The sequence below is a fragment of the Ursus maritimus genome, unplaced genomic scaffold (genome assembly GCF_017311325.1).
Source record: "Ursus maritimus isolate PB19 unplaced genomic scaffold, ASM1731132v1 scaffold_28, whole genome shotgun sequence".
Classification (NCBI taxonomy): Eukaryota; Metazoa; Chordata; class Mammalia; order Carnivora; family Ursidae; genus Ursus; species Ursus maritimus.
The window spans coordinates 375,601-393,991 of NW_024425341.1; the positions used below are offsets into that span (position 1 = coordinate 375,601).

General features: G+C 36.5%; 1 protein-coding gene across 2 annotated transcripts in view; it reads right to left on the bottom strand.

Annotated features, from left to right (window-relative positions):
• The window catches only part of PSD3 (pleckstrin and Sec7 domain containing 3), a 456,859-nt gene that overhangs the window by 206,348 nt on the left and 232,120 nt on the right, over positions 1 to 18,391 (bottom strand). For both annotated transcript variants that reach the window (XM_040643183.1, XM_008706333.2), the window contains exon 8: positions 3,387 to 3,430. In XM_040643183.1, coding sequence (XP_040499117.1) covers positions 3,387 to 3,430 — 44 coding nt within the window. The remainder of the gene's footprint in view (positions 1 to 3,386; positions 3,431 to 18,391) is intronic.

Consider the following 18,391-nt stretch of genomic DNA (forward strand, 5'->3'; position numbering starts at 1 on the left):
CACATAGGCAATAGTTTCTCTGACACTGGCTACAGCAACATCTGTCTAGATATGTCTCCTGAAGCAATAAAAGCAAAAATAGACTATTGGAACTACATCAAATCAAAAAGGTTCTGCACAGCAAAGAAACAACCAAGAAAACTAAACGACAACCTACAGAATGGGCAAGATATTTGCAACTGACATTTCTAATAAATGGCTAGTATCTAAAATATATTAAGAATTTATAAAACTCAACACCTCCCAAAATAATCCAATTAAAAAATGGGATAACTGAGTCCTATATTGATCATAAAGGACCTTTTAACAGCTACTAAAACTAACGTTCCTTAGAACACACTTTAGAAAACTCTGCTATGTATCAATTTATGTGATTCTTCAGATCAAGAACTAAGATTTTTCCTTGATAAATAAGTACGTGCCATGTATATAACTGTATAGAACACTGTGCTCACCGAGTTTTCCTTGTACCTCTCCAATCATACTTTCTATGACTCATTTTCATCCTATTATTTATTAGTGTTGGTACCTCCCACAGATCAGCACTTAGAATTGTCTTCTTTCACTAAGGTCCTTTTCTCAGCAATCTTGACTCATTCTTAAAACTTCATCTGCCATATCTGCAAAAAATTTTCCAAGTATTTATATAGCTCTGACCTTTTTCCCAAGTTTCAACTCAACATTTTCACTTCCCTGCAGGACATTTCCACTCCATTTAGCCTTTATCATCTGTCTCTGAACTTTGTCATACATTCTCCATCTCTATAAGCAACACCAGTATTTCCCTACTTACTTAAGTTTTGGCCTGTACCTTGTCTTTGACTCCTCCATGCCTTTCACTGCTGTAGATAGGGCCTTCACTGCTGCTTTATGTTTAGTATTTTAGAACATTTTATAGTGACATCCTGAGACTTATATGAGGTCTATAACTGCTCATCATACAAAAGAGGAAACTGAGGCACAGAGGCATGACCAGTGACCCAGCTGGCACATGCAAGAGTTGGAATTCAAACCCAAATCTCTCTGATTCTGGAATTTGGGCTCCTGAACACAATGCTCTCTTGACTAGACAAGAGGGCCACAGAAGAATTCTGTTCTTGGGTAAACTCCCATGCTCACCCATGGATTGAGCCCAAGATAAGATACTTTCTTACCATCAGGGAAATGCAAATCAAAACTCCAACGAGATATCACCTCATACCTGTCAGAATGGCTAAAATAAAAAATTCAAGAAACGAGTTTTGGAGAGGATATGGAGATAAAGAGAACCCTTGTGCACTGTTGGTAGGAATGCTAACTGATGCAGCCACTGTGGAAAATGGCATGGAGTTTCCTCAAAAAATTAAATATAGAATTACCATATGATCCACTAATTCTACTACTGGGTATTTACCCAAAGAATACAAAAAACACTAAATCAAAAAGATACGTGCACTCCTTTGTTTATTGCACCATTATTTACAATAGCCAAGATAAGGAAGCAGCCCAAGCGCCCATCGATAGATGAATGGATAAAGAAGATGCTGTGTATATATTACTGAGACATAAAAACAAATGAAGTCTTCCATTTGCAATGACATGGATGGAACTAGAGGGTACAATGCTGAGTAAAATAATTCGGTCAAAGAAAGTCAAATACCATATGCTTTCACTCATATATGGAATTTAAGAAATAAAACAAATGAGCAAAGAAAAAAGAGACAAACCAAAAAGCAGACTCAACTACAGAGAACAAACTGGTGGTTAACAGAGGGGAGGTGAGTTGGGGGATGAGTGAGATTGGGGATGGGGATTAAGAGTACACTTATCATGATGAGCACTGGGTAACATACAGATTGTTGAATCACTATATTGTACACCTGAAACTAATATAACATTCTATGTTAACTATACCAGCATTTTAAAAAAAGATACTTTCTTGCACCAAATTGCCATTACACATAAATATATATAAAACCTACTGTAACAAATTTAATATATCAAAAATTTAGATTTACAAAACAGATCCTCGGTACATTTATTTGGTTTTTAAAATAACTTTATAAAAGAAAAATATTCTCTTACCTAGTATTAATATATTTATGCTTCATTTTTATTAATTTTAGCTAGAGGAGATATTCTGCATAGGTCAGGATATGCTTTTAACATTTCAGCAAGATTCTAAGTATATCATTTATGAAATTTTTCTAAGACACCCACTTTCATTCATGAGAGAGAAGTCCAAAAGCGATCACTTTGGATAGGCCATGAACTCTTATTAGCTTAATGAGTTTTCCTTGAAATGATACACTTTGAGTCTCATGATGTATATAAATATAGACCCATCACATGTACTTGAAAATATTAGTCCCAAATTAAACTCTGAATCCCTAATTTAAAACGGTACCATATGATTTTACAGTGGGAACAGTTTAATAGTATTTTTTTTTAAATTCATTCTAGCATATTATATGTGAGACATATGTAGTCAATTGCTAAACCACTTTTTTTTCCAATGTACAAATGAAAGAATAAGATTTATGCCCTAAGTTCTGATTCTATAAACCAAAGTTCATTACAGATTGCCATGTTAGGTCACATGGTAGAAAAATATTTATGAATGCTTTATATCAGTGAAAATCAAAAATAAAATTCACATGTAGTACCATTAAAAAACATTATTTTGACCTAATTTATGAATAACTTTAGTAACAATTTTTTTAAGTTAAATTCTTAACTGCGTCATTGATCAGTGAAAGTTCAGCAAGAGTAGTATTGTTGGTCTACATCAGATTAGATATAATTTATCTATAATAGTATCTCCCAAAGTATGTACTTTGAAACACTACATTATATTGTTGAAAGGTTCAGAAAACATTGCAAACTTGATTCCTCTCTTGGAGATTGGCATTGTACACACTCCTGGCGGTTCTGCAGTTTAAAAATTTTTTTTAGCTTATTTAATCCATCATTTCTCAAGTTTATCAATATCTTGGTATGATTAGGGTCACTGGAAATAAGAATTGGAAAACCTTGATCTATGATGATAGGAAGCAGGGAATTAAAACAAGTAGATGATACCAAAATAATTGTATTGGATTCTGGAATAAACATGATTTTATCAGATTTTCTTCTAGAATGCTATTTTTTAAAAGGATACATTGAAAAGATAACTGTCTCTAGGCAAAGCAACTAGACTAAAAGCAAAGAGGAGCATGCTGGGTACCAAGAAAAAGACATGGGATACTCAAGGTTTGCTTAGGTTTTATACAAAGTATGTTAGACACTGGTATAAAATGAGAACTGGCCATGCATATTTAATCCTTCTCTAAGATCACCTTTAAAGCATAAAGAAAGAAAAGAACAAGTGGCTCATTTATTAAAATGCTGACATCTAGCATACTCACACTGCCCATTCAAGCTTCTCATTCTTAATAGAGTTGTACAGAGCCTGTAAAGAGAGAAAACAAGATGGAATTATTCTTTTCATTCTGTTCAATATTTTTAATTCAGCAAACGACCACAGCCAAAAGGCTTGACTGAGTCAGCAAGCAACTCCTAAGCCCCTTCTTGGTCACCCTGTTGGCTCTGAAAGATAAGGAATACACAGGTGAGGCAAAAAGCACAGGGTAAGCAGCTTTTTGTGAAACAGATTTTGCACAAAGTAAAAAATGGCTTTTATAAATAAGACACACAACACTGTATTACATTTTACCATGGTAAAATATTAGAATATGATTAAAATTAGACCATGTACTCTATTTTTCTTATTCAAAACACAGTCTTATAGTTTCACTAGTTTGGATACTGAAGTATGCATGCCTTTTTCATTGATGTAATAAATTTAACTGTTTTCAAAACATTTTAATGAGCAAGATACATGCGAGGGGGACTGAACCTATGTTATGGAAAACCATCTTAGAATAATTTCACAGTTTCTTTATCAATGACTTATGCAATTTTTATCAGTCTAACTTCATAATTGTGCTTTACAGTTAGTGAGTGTTACCCTGGTGTGCGTGAGGTGGTGGAGTAGAAAGACAGAAAACTTCTTTAGACCTTTGATAACAATAATGACAGTCAGCCTGATTCTCTCTGATTCTCCCAGATAAGATCCTTGTAATCAAGTTGTTCCACTATGACAACCACCCAAAAAATGCTGCTCCACATCTGTGCTTTCTTAATTTTGAGTAAGACGGAAAAGAAAAAAAATCTCTAAGCTATAACAGTTATAACCACAAGCTATATCTCTAAGCTATAAAAGCTATAACCACAATAAATTATGCTGAAGAAAAGGATATGTGCATCATAACATTATAATGATGTTGGAATGTTTTTCTTCAAAGGAGAACTTGGACCAACTCGACTCACCAAAGATTCAGTACAAATATATTTAGGTTACAGATTTTACATTACTTAAGATTTAATTCATATATCCTTAGCCAGTATTTTCACAAACTCTGTGGGAATTTTACAGGGTGGCTACAACAGTCAGTTTAAATACTGGATAATTATGAAGCTAATAAAAATTAGGAGGCATTTCATCATTAACAGGACATGATAAAATGTGTCCTCAAATATAAAAACTGATAGAACATCAAATTAAAATAAAGGGTAAATTGAGGCACAAAGACCATGCTGTAAATTAGATGTGCTTTTTGAGGAACTCAAATTTACTGAAGAACTACAACAACCTATTGTTTAAATGTCTCATGACGCTGCACTTATTTAGAAGTGCAGAGAGAGGAGACGTCTAACTCAAGCCTCAGCAGACTCTTGCTGGATAAATGCCTTTTTAATGGGCTCCATTACTTGTCATTTTGAACTCACAAGTAATAGTGAGCTGAGAAACTGCAACTGAAAAGAGACAGATCATTACAGGTTCTTTATGTACTATCATACTCAAATTCACCTAGAGTGATTGAACAATGTAGTAAAGATTAAAAAAATCTATTCATAAAGGTAGATACTTGACAATGATATCTAAGCATCTAAAAATTTTCTAATACATTCAATTCTGTCCTGGAACAAGTTTTTCAAATTTTTTGCTCACGAGAATATTTTTCTTAATAAGGTACTGAGTTCCAAAACAGAAAATTCTTGTTCAGCTGCATATCATGCAACAAAAGTATTATGTAAAATTCAACAAACTTGCCATATTGTAGTCCTCTCCCAGTGTATATATTATAACATGACAAATCTAAAAAGTGGATGTTATCCTTATCCTTTTCAACTGCAAAATTACAAAGGGATTTTCTTGAATCTTTCTGGTGCTTTATAATGACACATTATTTTTCTTAAAAAAAGGAAAATATGTTTTGCATCTAACACTTATATCTCCTCCATCACAACTTCCTGTCCTTTTACCTACTTAGCTTAGTTCAGAATTGCTTCCTCTTTAGCCCCATAGTCATCCTTTCCATTCTTGTGCAGCCTAGACCCCATGCTCTATCACATCAACTGGTCTTCTTCTTAGTAATATCTTTAAATTATTTGTCCCACTGCCTCTCTGCTGTACCTAAAAAAGAAACATTGAAACTCTTAACCAATCCTACTCTGACTTCTCCACATTTATATCCCCTACATTAGTTAAGGTTTCTTTAGTTTCAAATACAAATACCTAAACTAGCTACCTTATGCATAAGGGGGACCTGATAGTTTATGTAGCCAAATCATAAAAAGACATGGATGGAGCTGGCCTCAGGGACACACGCACTTAAAACTCTCCCCCTCTCTTCTCAACTATTCTCTTTCCACCCTAAACATTTCCACTCCTTGTTTCTTTACTACACAAGAAACATGTCTACAACAAGCAACACCCATTTACATCCTTTCTGTCTTTTAACAAGATAAAACAGTTTTCCTCCTAACTCCAATTTGAAAAGATTCTAACTGGTGTGGTTTAGATCACCTGTACTCCCCACGGACTAATCCATGTGGCTGGAAGATGAGGTATAATGACTGGGCCCAGCCCTGAAGTCAAGGAGGTTGGGTTATGTATCAAAGAAGGGGTAGCACTGACCCAGCCACTAGTGTAATCCTCCTGACCTTCACAGCCTCCTCCATTTGCATGTGACTATTTCAGCACTAATAGTGAAAACTAAACAAGAGCACAAATTAATGCCATTAATATTCACCATCTCAAACTTCAGGAGAGACTTCATTCATGAGCCTCCTTTAACTTTTTGCCATCTTCCCTAAAATGTATCTGCAACAGCATTTATTTTTTCTGCCTTTCTGATGGTAAGGGAAGGGATATCCCACCTCTACAAGGCTAAACCTCTAAAACTGGTCCTGATATCTTCCCTTTCTGTGGTAACATCTCCTCCTTTATTAGCTCCTTTCTATTAGCTTTCAAACATGTGCAAGTCTCTCCAAACCCCACTTCTGCAATTTAGTTACCACCATTTGTTCCTCAGCCCCTATTTTAGCCAAATTTCTGAGAGAACTTTCTGCAATTCATACCTCCACTTAATGTCTTCTCTTCAACTCAGGCAATCTTGCTTTCATTCCTCTTCCTCCATTAAAAACTGATCACAATAAATGCATCTGCTTCTTTCATGCTAAATTCAAGGCCACTTTTCAGTGTTCCTGCATCACTTCGCCTGTCAGCAGCACTGAATACTCTCAAATATTCCCTTCCTTATTTTCTGTGACACAATACAGTCTCCTGAATTTTCTTCTAACTCTTTGGATAATCCCCATGACTCACATTTTCCTCATCTTATCACTTAAATGTGGGTGAGCCTAAGGGTTTATCTTCAGCCTGTGTGAACTCTTGTAAACATTAGCTCCATATGTCAGATGCACTTGGATGTTTCCACAGCACCACAAAACTCAGTAAAGAGGAACTAAGGCATGAAGACCTAAAAGTGAAAATGTACTCTCAATCTTAGTTAACTGTATTGGTATAAAGTATTTAACTTTTTGAGTGTGAACACACTATACATAAAGCCCAAGGAAAGGTAGTTTACAATAATATAAAATATATCCAAGTCAGAATCCTAAGACCGTCAGAATTTTTCTATCAACTATTTCATCCAAAATACTATTATATTCCTATCATACAAGCAAGAAAGTTTCAAGTTGAAATCATATTTGTATCTGCTCAGCAATGGCATAGGGACAAGCCTTTTGGTAATAATACTGTTTTCAGGACAAATTGTAAAAACTCTCTGATTTCCACTCAAGAAACAACAAAATGGAATTTCACAGCTGACAGTAGCCTTAGAGATCATAAAACAAATTCTTCCTTTTATAGATTAAAGAAAATGAAATCCAATGTTAATTAACTTCTCTCAAGGTCCAATAGCTGTTTTTCACAAACTCTGACTCAGAAATCACATTTCTTAGAAATAAATTGACTATATTCATTCAACTAACTACATTTTCCCTTATCAGCTAACTAAAACTAATTACATTCTCTCCTAAGACCAAACTTTACAGCACCGTAAATCCCTGGCTTGCCAAGACCCATGTGAAAAGGCAACAAGGCTTGTGCCTCCCTTAGGATACATTGAATAGTGGTGGTCACTGTAATATTCTAAAGAATGAGCTTTCAACAAAAGTCACTGTTGCTAGGACACATGTTTGAAATGCCGTTGTTGGTGACCATGACTGGTTTTGCCACACTAATCCTATAGTCTCAGTCCACTTACCACTAAAGGTATCTGCCATATAAATGGCTGAAACTGGAGATGTAGTCCATAGCTCAGGAAAATAATTCATCCCTAGCTATGTGAGGGGTTATTTGACCTAGCTCCAAGACAGCAAGGTTTGTGGGCAAACACATTGTCATGAAAGGCTGTTATATCCCATTGGCCACAGATTGATAGTTGGGGGATAAATCAACCTTATTGGGTCACAGTATCCCATATATATTATATGCAGTGAGGTGATAACCAGTTGTGGTGGGCTAAATAATGGACCCTCAGATGACGTCTAGGTCCTAATCCCTGGAACCTGTAAACATTTCTGTATATAGCAAAAGATTGCAAATTTAAGTTAATGATCTTGAAATGGGGAGGGTATCTGGGCTGGACGATGAAAGAGGGAGATTTAAGAAAGACAGAAGAGAAGGCAATGTGAGGATAGACACAGAAATTGGATACAGACTCAAGTGAAGGAATGCCAGCAACCACCATAAGTTGGAAGAGGTGGGGATTCTCTCCTAGATGCTCCAAAGGGAGTGCAGCATGTTGACACCTTGATTTCAGACTTCAGAAATACTCAGAAATATTTCAGAAATATTTCCAGAGTTGGTCCCTAGGTAAAACATAATCTTTTACCATAGTGGTCACCAAAATCAGTCAAGGAATTTTTTTAAAATATTGATTATTGAGCCCCATCTGAGATCTACTGAACCAGATTCCCAGTTGAGTAAATATATGAATATTTCTAAATGCTCTACTCCTGAGACTTACATGAACCCTTTGCTAAAAACCACTGCTTTGCAAGTTTACCAATCATTTCTTCATTTTTTTTTTTAAGATTTCATGTAATTATTTGTCAGAGAGCGAGAGAGAGTGCGTGAGTGCACAAGCAGGGGGAGCTCCTGGCTTAGCAAGGATCCCAGGACCATGAACTGAGCAGAAGGCAGACACTTAACTGACTGAGACACCCAGGTGTACCTACCATTATTTCTTTCTTTTCTTTTTTTTTTAAATTTATTTTTATCTTTTTATTTTTTTATTTTTATTTTTTAAGATTTTATTTATTTATTTATTTGACAGAGAGAGAGACAGCCAGTGAGAGAAGGAACACAGGCAGGGGGAGCAGGAGAGGAAGAAGCAGGCTCCCAGTGGATGAGCCTGATGTGGGGCTTGATCCCAGGACTCCGAGCCAAAAGCAGACACTTAACAACTGAGCCACCCAGGCGCCCCTTATTATTTTTTTTTTGATGTAAAGTTCGATGATTCATTAGTTGCGTATAACACCCAGTGCACCATGCAATACGTGCCCTCCTTACTACCCATCACCAGCCTATCCCATTCCCCCAACTCCCTCCCCTCTGAAGCCCTCAGTTTGTTTCTGAGTCCATAGTCTCTATGGCTCATTCCCTCTTCTGATTACCCCCCCTTCTTTATCCCTTTCTTCTCCTACCAATCTTCCTAGTTCTTATGTTCCATAGATGAGAGAAACCATATGATAATTGTCTTTCTCTGCTTGACTTATTTCACTTAGCATTATCTCCTCCAGTGCCGTCCATGTTGCAGCAAATGTTGAGAAATCGTTCTTTTTGATAGCTAAGCAATATTCCATTGTATATATGGACCACAACTTCTTAATCCAGTCATCTGTTGAAGGGCATCTCGGCTCCTTCCATGATTTATCAACTGTGGACAGAGCTGCTATGAACATTGGGGTGCATATGGCCCTTCTCTTCACTACGTCTGTATCTTTGGGGTAAATACCCAGTAGTGCAATGGCTGGATCATAGCGTAGCTCAATTTTTAACTTTTTAAGGGACCTCCACACTGTTTTCCAGAGTGGCTGTACCAACTTGCATTCCCACCAACAATGTAGGAAGGATCCCCTTTCTCCACATCCTCTCCAACAATTGTTGTTTCTTGCCTTGTCAATTTTTGCCATTCTAACTGGAGTAAGGTGGTATCTTAGTGTGGTTTTGATTTGAAATTCCCTGATGGCTAATGATTTTGAACATTTTTTCATGTGGGGTGCCCACTCTTGCCATTATTATTCAACATAGTACTAGAAGTCCTTGCAACAGCAATCAGACAACAAAAAGGGATAAAAGGTATCCAAATCGGCAAAGAAGAAGTCAAACTGTCTCTCTTCGCAGATGACATGGTACTCTATATGGAAAACTCAAAAGAATCCACTCCCAAACTACAAGAAGTTATAGAGCAATTCGGTAATGTGGCAGGATACAAAATCAATGCTCAGAAATCAGTTGCATTTCTCTACACGAACAACGAGACTGAAGAAAGAGAAATTAGGGAATCCATCCCATTTACAATAGCACCACAAATCGTACGTTATCTTGGAATTCACTTAACCAGAGACGTAAAGGACCTATATTCTAGAAACTACAAATCACTCTTGAAAGACATTGAAGAAGACACAAAAAGACGGAAAAATATTCCATGCTCATGGATCAGAAGAATTAACATGGTTAAAATGTCCATGCTACCCAGAGCAATCTACACTTTCAATGCTATCCCAATCAAAATACCAATGACATTTTTCAAGGAACTGGAACAAACAGCCCTTAAATTTGTGTGGAACCAGAAAAGGCCCCAAATCGCCAAGGAATTGTTGAAAAGGAAAAACAAAGCTGGGGGCATCACATTGCTGGATTTCAAGCTGTACTACAAAGCTGTGATCACCAAGACAGCATGGTACTGGCACAAAAACAGACACATAGACCAATGGAACAGAATAGAGAACCCAGAAATGGACCCTCGGCTCTTTGGGCAACTAATCTTTGATAAAGCAGGAAAAAACATCCAGTGGAAAAAAGGCAGTCTCTTCAATACATGGTGCTGGGGAAATTGGACAGCTACATGCAAAAGAATGAAAGTTGACCACTCTCTCACACCATACACAAAGGAAAACTCCAAATGGATGAAAGACCTCGATGTGAGACAGGAATCCATCAAAATCCTAGAGGAGAATATAGGCTGCAACCTCTACAACATCGGCCACAGCAACCTTTTTCATGACACATCTCCAAAGGCAAGAGAAACAAAAGATAAAATGAACTTGTGGGACTTCATCAAGATAAAAAGCTACCAATTATTTCTTTAAATGATATTCCTGCAACTTAACGCAGGAGCTAGACAACAATCAAATGCCTCCACTGAGACTAAACAGGACAGAATGATTCTTCAAATTTGAAGCTCATTAAATTTTAAGAATGAGAAAGCAAAAGTAAATTGCTTAAATTACAGAGATCAAGGTATCTTGGTCTAAATTTACTTTTAAGTCTTTGTTCCTAACTTTTGATTGCTTCTCATTGAGATGATAAAATGCCATTTTATTCAAGGCTCAACACCATCACTGACAGCCCACTGGTGGTTCTCTGACGTTTTCCCCATTACCATCCATTGTTGAGTTTCTCTCTCTGTCTCTCTCTCTCTCTCTTTCCTTCCCCCCCCCCCCGCCCCAGAGAGGCACATTCTGCAATCTATGATTTTCATGTATTTTAGTTCAATCGTCTCTAAACTCCAATAATTTTTTTCCTATGTGTTCTTTCAATTATTATAAAAAGTACAAAGAATAAATGGGATAGCTTCCAATTTCCTTTAGTGAGACAGGCAGTGACCACAATGAAATTTGTACCCAGGAAGAATTATGACAGCATTAACACCAGGGCTATCTACTCCAAGTACAATGCTGCTTCATGCAGATATTCAGATCAAGCAGACTTTTAAGTGTAAAATTAAATATGCACTACTCTGGAAGTTGTTATCAAAGAAAGACTATGTTTGAAAAAGACATTATTTATGGGGCGCCTGGGTGGCTCAGTTGTTAAGCGTCTGCCTTCGGCCCAGGGCGTGATCCCTGAGTCCTAGGATCGAGTCCCACATCAGGCTCCTCCACTGGGATCCTGCTTCTTCCTCTCCCCCACCCCTGCTTGTGTTCCTTCTCTCGCTGGCTGCCTCTCTGTCAAATAAATAAATAAAATCTTAAAAAGAAAAAAGACATTATTTAAAAACTAATGATAAAACTAGTATCCAAATGAATTTTCAATTGTTTAGAGAAACTCAAAATATGTTAAAGCAATGGCGTTCTATTTTTATTTTCTTCTCTGTGCCTTAAAATAATATTGAAAAATTGCATTACTCTCCCCCCCATTAGAGGCTTCCATAAAATCAGTATTTAGAATAGATGTTTTGTTTTCCCCTTCTATTTCTGGAGGATTTCTCATGTATGCAATATACCAAATAAGATTATGAGTGAGAGCTAACCCCTCCTCCTTTTTTTAAATGGCAGAAGGCAATTGTCAAGTAGAGGTAAAAAAGAATTAATAGCCTGAAGCTTTGACCACAGGGCATTCATACAGTAGATCCATTTTAGGGAGAAGTACTAAAGATGAGTTTCTCAGAATTGATTCCCTTTAAGCCACCTGTGTTCCCAAACCCACTAGACAGTTTTCATGTACCCAAGTTTAAAGAGCACTACATTGAAGAACATGTATTCACAAGCAACAACATAAACATACATCTCTAGTGCTCACTCAGGGTGACAGAAGCATGCTCAATATAAAGTAATTTATTTTGAGTTCTTTTTTTCCACATCTATAGTCAGATCTATTGGATCCAGCCACCATGTAAGCAGAATCAAAATCTATGCCTTGGACAATTAACTTGAACCTTCTGTTGTGGTGCACTTACAAACCCAGCCAGCAATGGCAGAAATATCCAACCATTAACTGTCTGACTCAACTGAGTAGACGTACCAGCAAAAACCCATAACAGACATTAGAAAACTGATGTAAAAATGATTTTGTTATTGAAAAGGAACCTGAGGAATAGTTAATATGTATAATTCATCACATAATAAACATTTTTGAGAACATTCTATTGGCTGGAGTGGCATTATGTTAGGTACAGATAAAATACACTCTGCCTTCAGGGGCCTCTTATGTGAGAGTGACAAAATGTGACACTAAACCTGATTGAACCTTACCTAATGGATAATTAGTCAGCTAACAGAGTTAACTAACTTTGCTTTCTATTTACAATGTGCAAGATGCTTTTACACACACAGTATCTAATATCTGATGTTATATTAAATGTATTTTCTTTAGAGAAAAGTTTCACAGAAGGAAAACAGTTTCTGGATTTAAGAATTTAAAGTGTGGGGGGTGAGCATCTAACTGACATGGACTTTTTTAAGATTTTACTTATTTATTTGACAGAGAGAGAGAGAGAGATATTTGATTCTCTAAGGGGGAGGAGGGGAACATGGGGCTTGCGTGATTACCTGTTGTCAAACGTATCTTTGTGAGCTAAAATAGAAACCACCATTCCTTCGTTATTACTGAAGGGAAAAGAAATGTAGCCAATATTATTTATTACCTTTATTATAACATGCTAATATATCAGAAAAAAATTTTAAGTAACTTTTTAAAACTACTTTTTATAACTACCAATGATATTTTTCTATAATAGTATAATATATAGTATAAGTAATTATACAAAATAGTTTCCTTCTTCACTACTAGAAGACTATAATTCCTATTGTAACGTCAATAGTAGACTATAACAGTTGTAACACTTGTAACAAATAGTATAAACAAATTTCTTAAAACTGTTCACTCATTCATTCATCTATTCAGTCAATAAGTATTAACGGAGTCTCTACTACCTATCAGGCTGTCAGGTATTGATATAGGCACTAAAAGTTCAGTGGTGAAAAACACAGGCAAAGAACTTAGATTTAGTGGGGGTGGAAACAGACAATAAAGCAATAAGAAAACAGACAAACACATCAAGATGATTCTGTCATTTTCTGGTAGACTTCCAGATAATTATCATAAGGTATATAATATAAGGTAACTTAAAAGACTAGCTTTCAACTGGATGGACGAGAAAACCTCTATGCAAGGAATTTAATATGAGTGACACAAAGATAAAGGGAAGGTTGGTAAGCAGCTCCTTGGCGTAACAGCATAGTGGGTCTGAAAGTCTGTGGTAAGGGCAAATGGGTAGACAGGTCACAGAGGGCTTTTTGACCAGAAAACAAGCAACTTCTGTGTGTGTTGGGCAACCATGGAGGAGAAACCTGCTCTAGTTCATGTTCTTACAGTTCACCCTGGTTTCTGTGTGGAGAAAGAACTAGAAGAGAGCAAGGGAAGTGGCAGAAAGACTGGTGGTGTCTGGGTAGAGATGATGTGACCTGGACTGAGGTAATGGCAGTGGCAGATTTGGGATGTATCAGGCTATCTTCCTAAATTATGGGAGAAGGGTGGCCCATTTTTGCATGCCTTAAGCACAAATAAAAAATTGGATAAGACAGTTTTAACAATAGCAGCAGAGATATATTGTCACCCATTAGTATTTAAAGTTATTTAAGCTAAAAATGAAGTAGATATATTAGAATATATTGTTAAAAGAAAAAAGGTGCAAAACAGTGCATATGTGTGTATATATAAATATAAATATATGCTTACACAGAACATTTCTGAAATACAGAAGAAACCATTGACAGTGACTGCCTTTGGAGAGGATGATTGGGGAAATGGGGTGAGAGAGCATTTTCAATGTGTAATCTTCTGTGTTATTCAAATGTTTACCATACTACGTATGCATTACTTCAACTGAAAAACTAGATGATACTCAATTTTAAACTTCTTGCACATGTAATCAAGTCTTCAGCCTCTCTTTAGTCTCCACAATGCCTCATAAATTGTCTCGACCACAGCAAGTGTTTTAAAAAAAAACTGTTGAGAAGACAAAGACCTCAATAATGATAATTTTAATACAACGATTATGATGGGAAGTAGCAAACGTAGAAAAAAGAACAATGGACTAGAAATCAGTGTACTCATATCAAACCTGCCTCTTGAATCAGTTGTTATGACTTTAGGCCACTAACACTAAACCTCTGCTTTCTTCATCTGTAAAGATAGTATAACAACACCTACCTCACCGAATTGTGAAGATGATATGAAACCATTTGTACTCTGGTTAAGTGACACAGAAATAAAAAATACTACTTTTGTTACATGCAGTCTACTCCTGTCCTCCTCAGATTTTATAGAACACTTGAATTTAGATATCCAGACTCTATTCATTCCATGCCCCTTAGCCAAGCAATACCCCACGGCAAACATATGCTGGGCATTGGGAGAATCACTTATTTTGAATCAAACTGGCAGTTTGGCATCATGGACAAATTGTGCCAACAAACTAACATTTACTGAGTAGTTAACAAGTGCCAAGACCTATTACTAGGGTTGTACATGAACTACACATTTACTCCTTATACCACCACCCACGGGGATTATTCCCATTTTACAGAGAAGGAAAATAGAGTGCAGAGAGGTGAAGTAAACTGCTGCTAAGTGGCAGATCTCAAAATGGAATCATAGGCAGTTTGACTCTAAAGCCTCGACAATTTTTTCCTTGACCTCTGATTTCCTTAAAAAATATAGGCATTCACTTCCTATTCCCACCTCTGTGTATACTAACTAGCCTGGGCTATATAATTCCTCCTCCCCAAATTTTAAAAGACCAAGTACAAAGCCTCTGACCACTCAGACTAGCAGACTCTTCACTCAAGGATCTTAGAATCTGGCACAGAACTCCAACTAGATGTCTAACAACATTTTAGGGCTAGAGCCCTATCTGTTTTAGGATGCCAGGCTAGATGTCTGAAAACTGAAAGAAGGCCTTCCATATATGTCACATTTATTGAGTGCTACTATGTGCTGGACTCTGAACTTAACACTTATGTACATTATTTAACTTAACCTTCTGCAAGTATAATTTACTCCATTGATCTCAAAGCTGGGAATAAGGCAGATTGTTACTTGCTGAATGCCGTAGGTTGTCAGATCAAATGCAAGATGCCCAGTTAAATGTGAAATTCAGATAAACAATGAATGACTTTTTTTGGCATAAATATGTCTAAATAATTTATCTGAAATTCACATTTAGCTAGGTTTTCTGTATAGTTATTGGCTAAATCAGGCAATCTTATCCCGTTGACAGAGTTATTAGGAAGTGGCAAAACTGGGACTCAAACATAGGACTATCTGACTCCAGAACCCATGTTTTTATTCACTGCTTCATACTTTCTTCTTTGTCCTTCCCCAAATGAGCTTGCCATAACCTGTCAAATGACACTCTTAAGAAGAGGATATGTATCCTGGGTAGAAGAGGTACTCTCATTAAGTGAGATTCTTATGAAAGATGGAAAGACTGCAACAGATATTTTATTTTTTCTTTTTTTTTATAATAATATTTTTTATTATATTATGTTAGTCACCATACAGTACCTCCCTGGTTTTTGATGTAAAGTTCGATGATTCATTAGTTGCGTATAACACCCAGTGCACCATGCAATACGTGCCCTCCTTACTACCCATCACCGGTCTATCCCATTCCCCCACCCCCCTCCCCTCTGAAGCCCTCAGTTTGTTTCTCATAGTCCATAGTCTCTCATGCTTCATTCCCCCTTCGATTACCCCCCCTTCTTTATCCCTTTCTTCCCCTACCGATCTTCCTAGTTCTTATGTTCCATAGATGAGAGAAATCATATGATAATTGTCTTTCTCTGCTTGACTTATTTCACTTAGCATTATGTCCTCCAGTCCCGTCCATGTTGCAGCATGTGTTGAGAACTCGTTCTTTCTGATAGCTGAGTAATATTCCATTCTATATACGGACCACAACTTCTTAATCCAGTCATCTGTTGAAGGGCATCTCGCCTCCTTCCACGATTTAGCTATTGTGGACAGAGCTGCTATGAACATTGGGGTGCATATGTCCCTTCTCTTCACTACGTCTGTATCTTTGGGGTAAATACCCAGTAGTGCAATGGCTGGATCATAGGGTAGCTCAATTTTTAACTTTTTAAGGGACCTCCACACTGTTTTCCAGAGTGGCTGCACCAACCTGCATTCCCACCAACAATGTAGGAGGGATCCCCTTTCTCCACATTCTCTCCAACAATTATTGTTTCTTGCCTTGTCCATTTTTGCCATTCTAACTGGCGTAAGGTGGTATCTTAGTGTGGTTTTAATTTGAATTTCCCTGATGGCAAATGATTTTGAACATTTTTTCATGTGTCTGTTAGCCATTTGTATGTCTTCATTGGAAAAGCGTCAGTTCATATCTTCTGTCCATTTTATGATTTGTTTATTTGTTTCTTGTGTATTGAGCTTGAGAAGTTCTTTGTAGATCTTGGATACCAGTCTTTTATCTGTAGTGTCATTTGCAAATATATTCTCCCATTCCGTGGGCTGCCTCAGTTTTTCTGACTGTTTCCTTGGCTGTGCAGAAGCTTTTTATCTTGATGAAGTCCCACGAGTTCATTTTATCTTTTGTTTCTCTTGCCTTTGGAGATGTGTCATGAAAAAGTTGCTGTGGCTGATGTCGTAGAGGTTGCTGCCTATGTTCTCCTCTAGGATTTTGATGGATTCCTGTCTCACATCGAGGTCTTTCATCCATTTGGAGTTTATCTTTGTGTATATATATATTTTAAAAGGACCCTCCATTCTCGAACCAATGTTGGCACTAAAAACTAGTATCCAAAAACATGATATAGATGTAACTTAATATAGCAATCCTTAGAGCCAGACAGCTTGGGAAAAGTTAATGTAACTATGTTCTTAGTGAATCACCACCTTCTTCCATGTGAGTTATGATTAACTTCCAAAATATTCTTCAGCAGACGTTTAACTATTCTCTGACCTGATTCAGACTATTCATGATTTTCAAACTCATTTATAATTATCTCCTGATTTTGCTTTTAATTCTTACACCCTAATCCTCTGGCACTGTAATTTACTTACCAAAAACTTATCTGGATTGAGATAGTTAAGCTATTCTTTTGAAAAAATATACCAATAACCAATAACCTCAAAGAAGGTTCTCAATTATACTTGCAATAATCAGTTGTCACACCTTCCTGTTGGTAAACCTTACTTGTTAAGAACTGCCAGGCTTATACCATAATAAAGAGGCTTTATAATTTTAGAACATAAGGAAAACAAATTCTAAGCATCTTTACAAATTGCATGCAGTACTGTTTAAATACCTGAGAAAAATGATCAACTATTTGATGATTATGGACATTATGGTAAAGTTAAAGTATACAGTTAAAAAACTGTTTGGTGGGTAACATGCAGATTTCTTTTTACAAAACACTTGTAAAAACATGATCGTTAGGGGACTCTGACATTTATAGAGAACACCAGGCATGACATTTGTTCTCTGTCATTTCCATGGATTAGACAAAGCAAGGAAAGACAAACCCAATGGAACTAGATTTTATCCAAAACAATCAATACAGCCAAATTAAATGATCTAATCTAGTGACTACCAGGTTTTTGGATTTCATAAACAGGAAAATTTTCTAAAGAGGTTTTGGGAACCCACATGGAATTGCCAAGTTTAAATTTTGCCAAGTGAGGAAATAAATTTTTAAAAACAAACCAAACCACAACACTATCTACTACTGTCATCATTCCATAAAAATAAGTAACAAGGACAATCTCAATAGAGGAATGTTTCCCAAGAGAGGACCAGTCTTTCATGACCATTTTTACTACAGACAGAAAATTCTGACAGCAACCATCAGCAGAACACAATCGAGTCCTGTAACCGCTAAAATATACTGTCTTGGGAAAGATGTAACTTTTAAAAAAGTAGTCTCTGTTTTTTTGGTATTAGCTAAACAACAAGTTAATTAAGACACACAAACCATTTTATTTTTT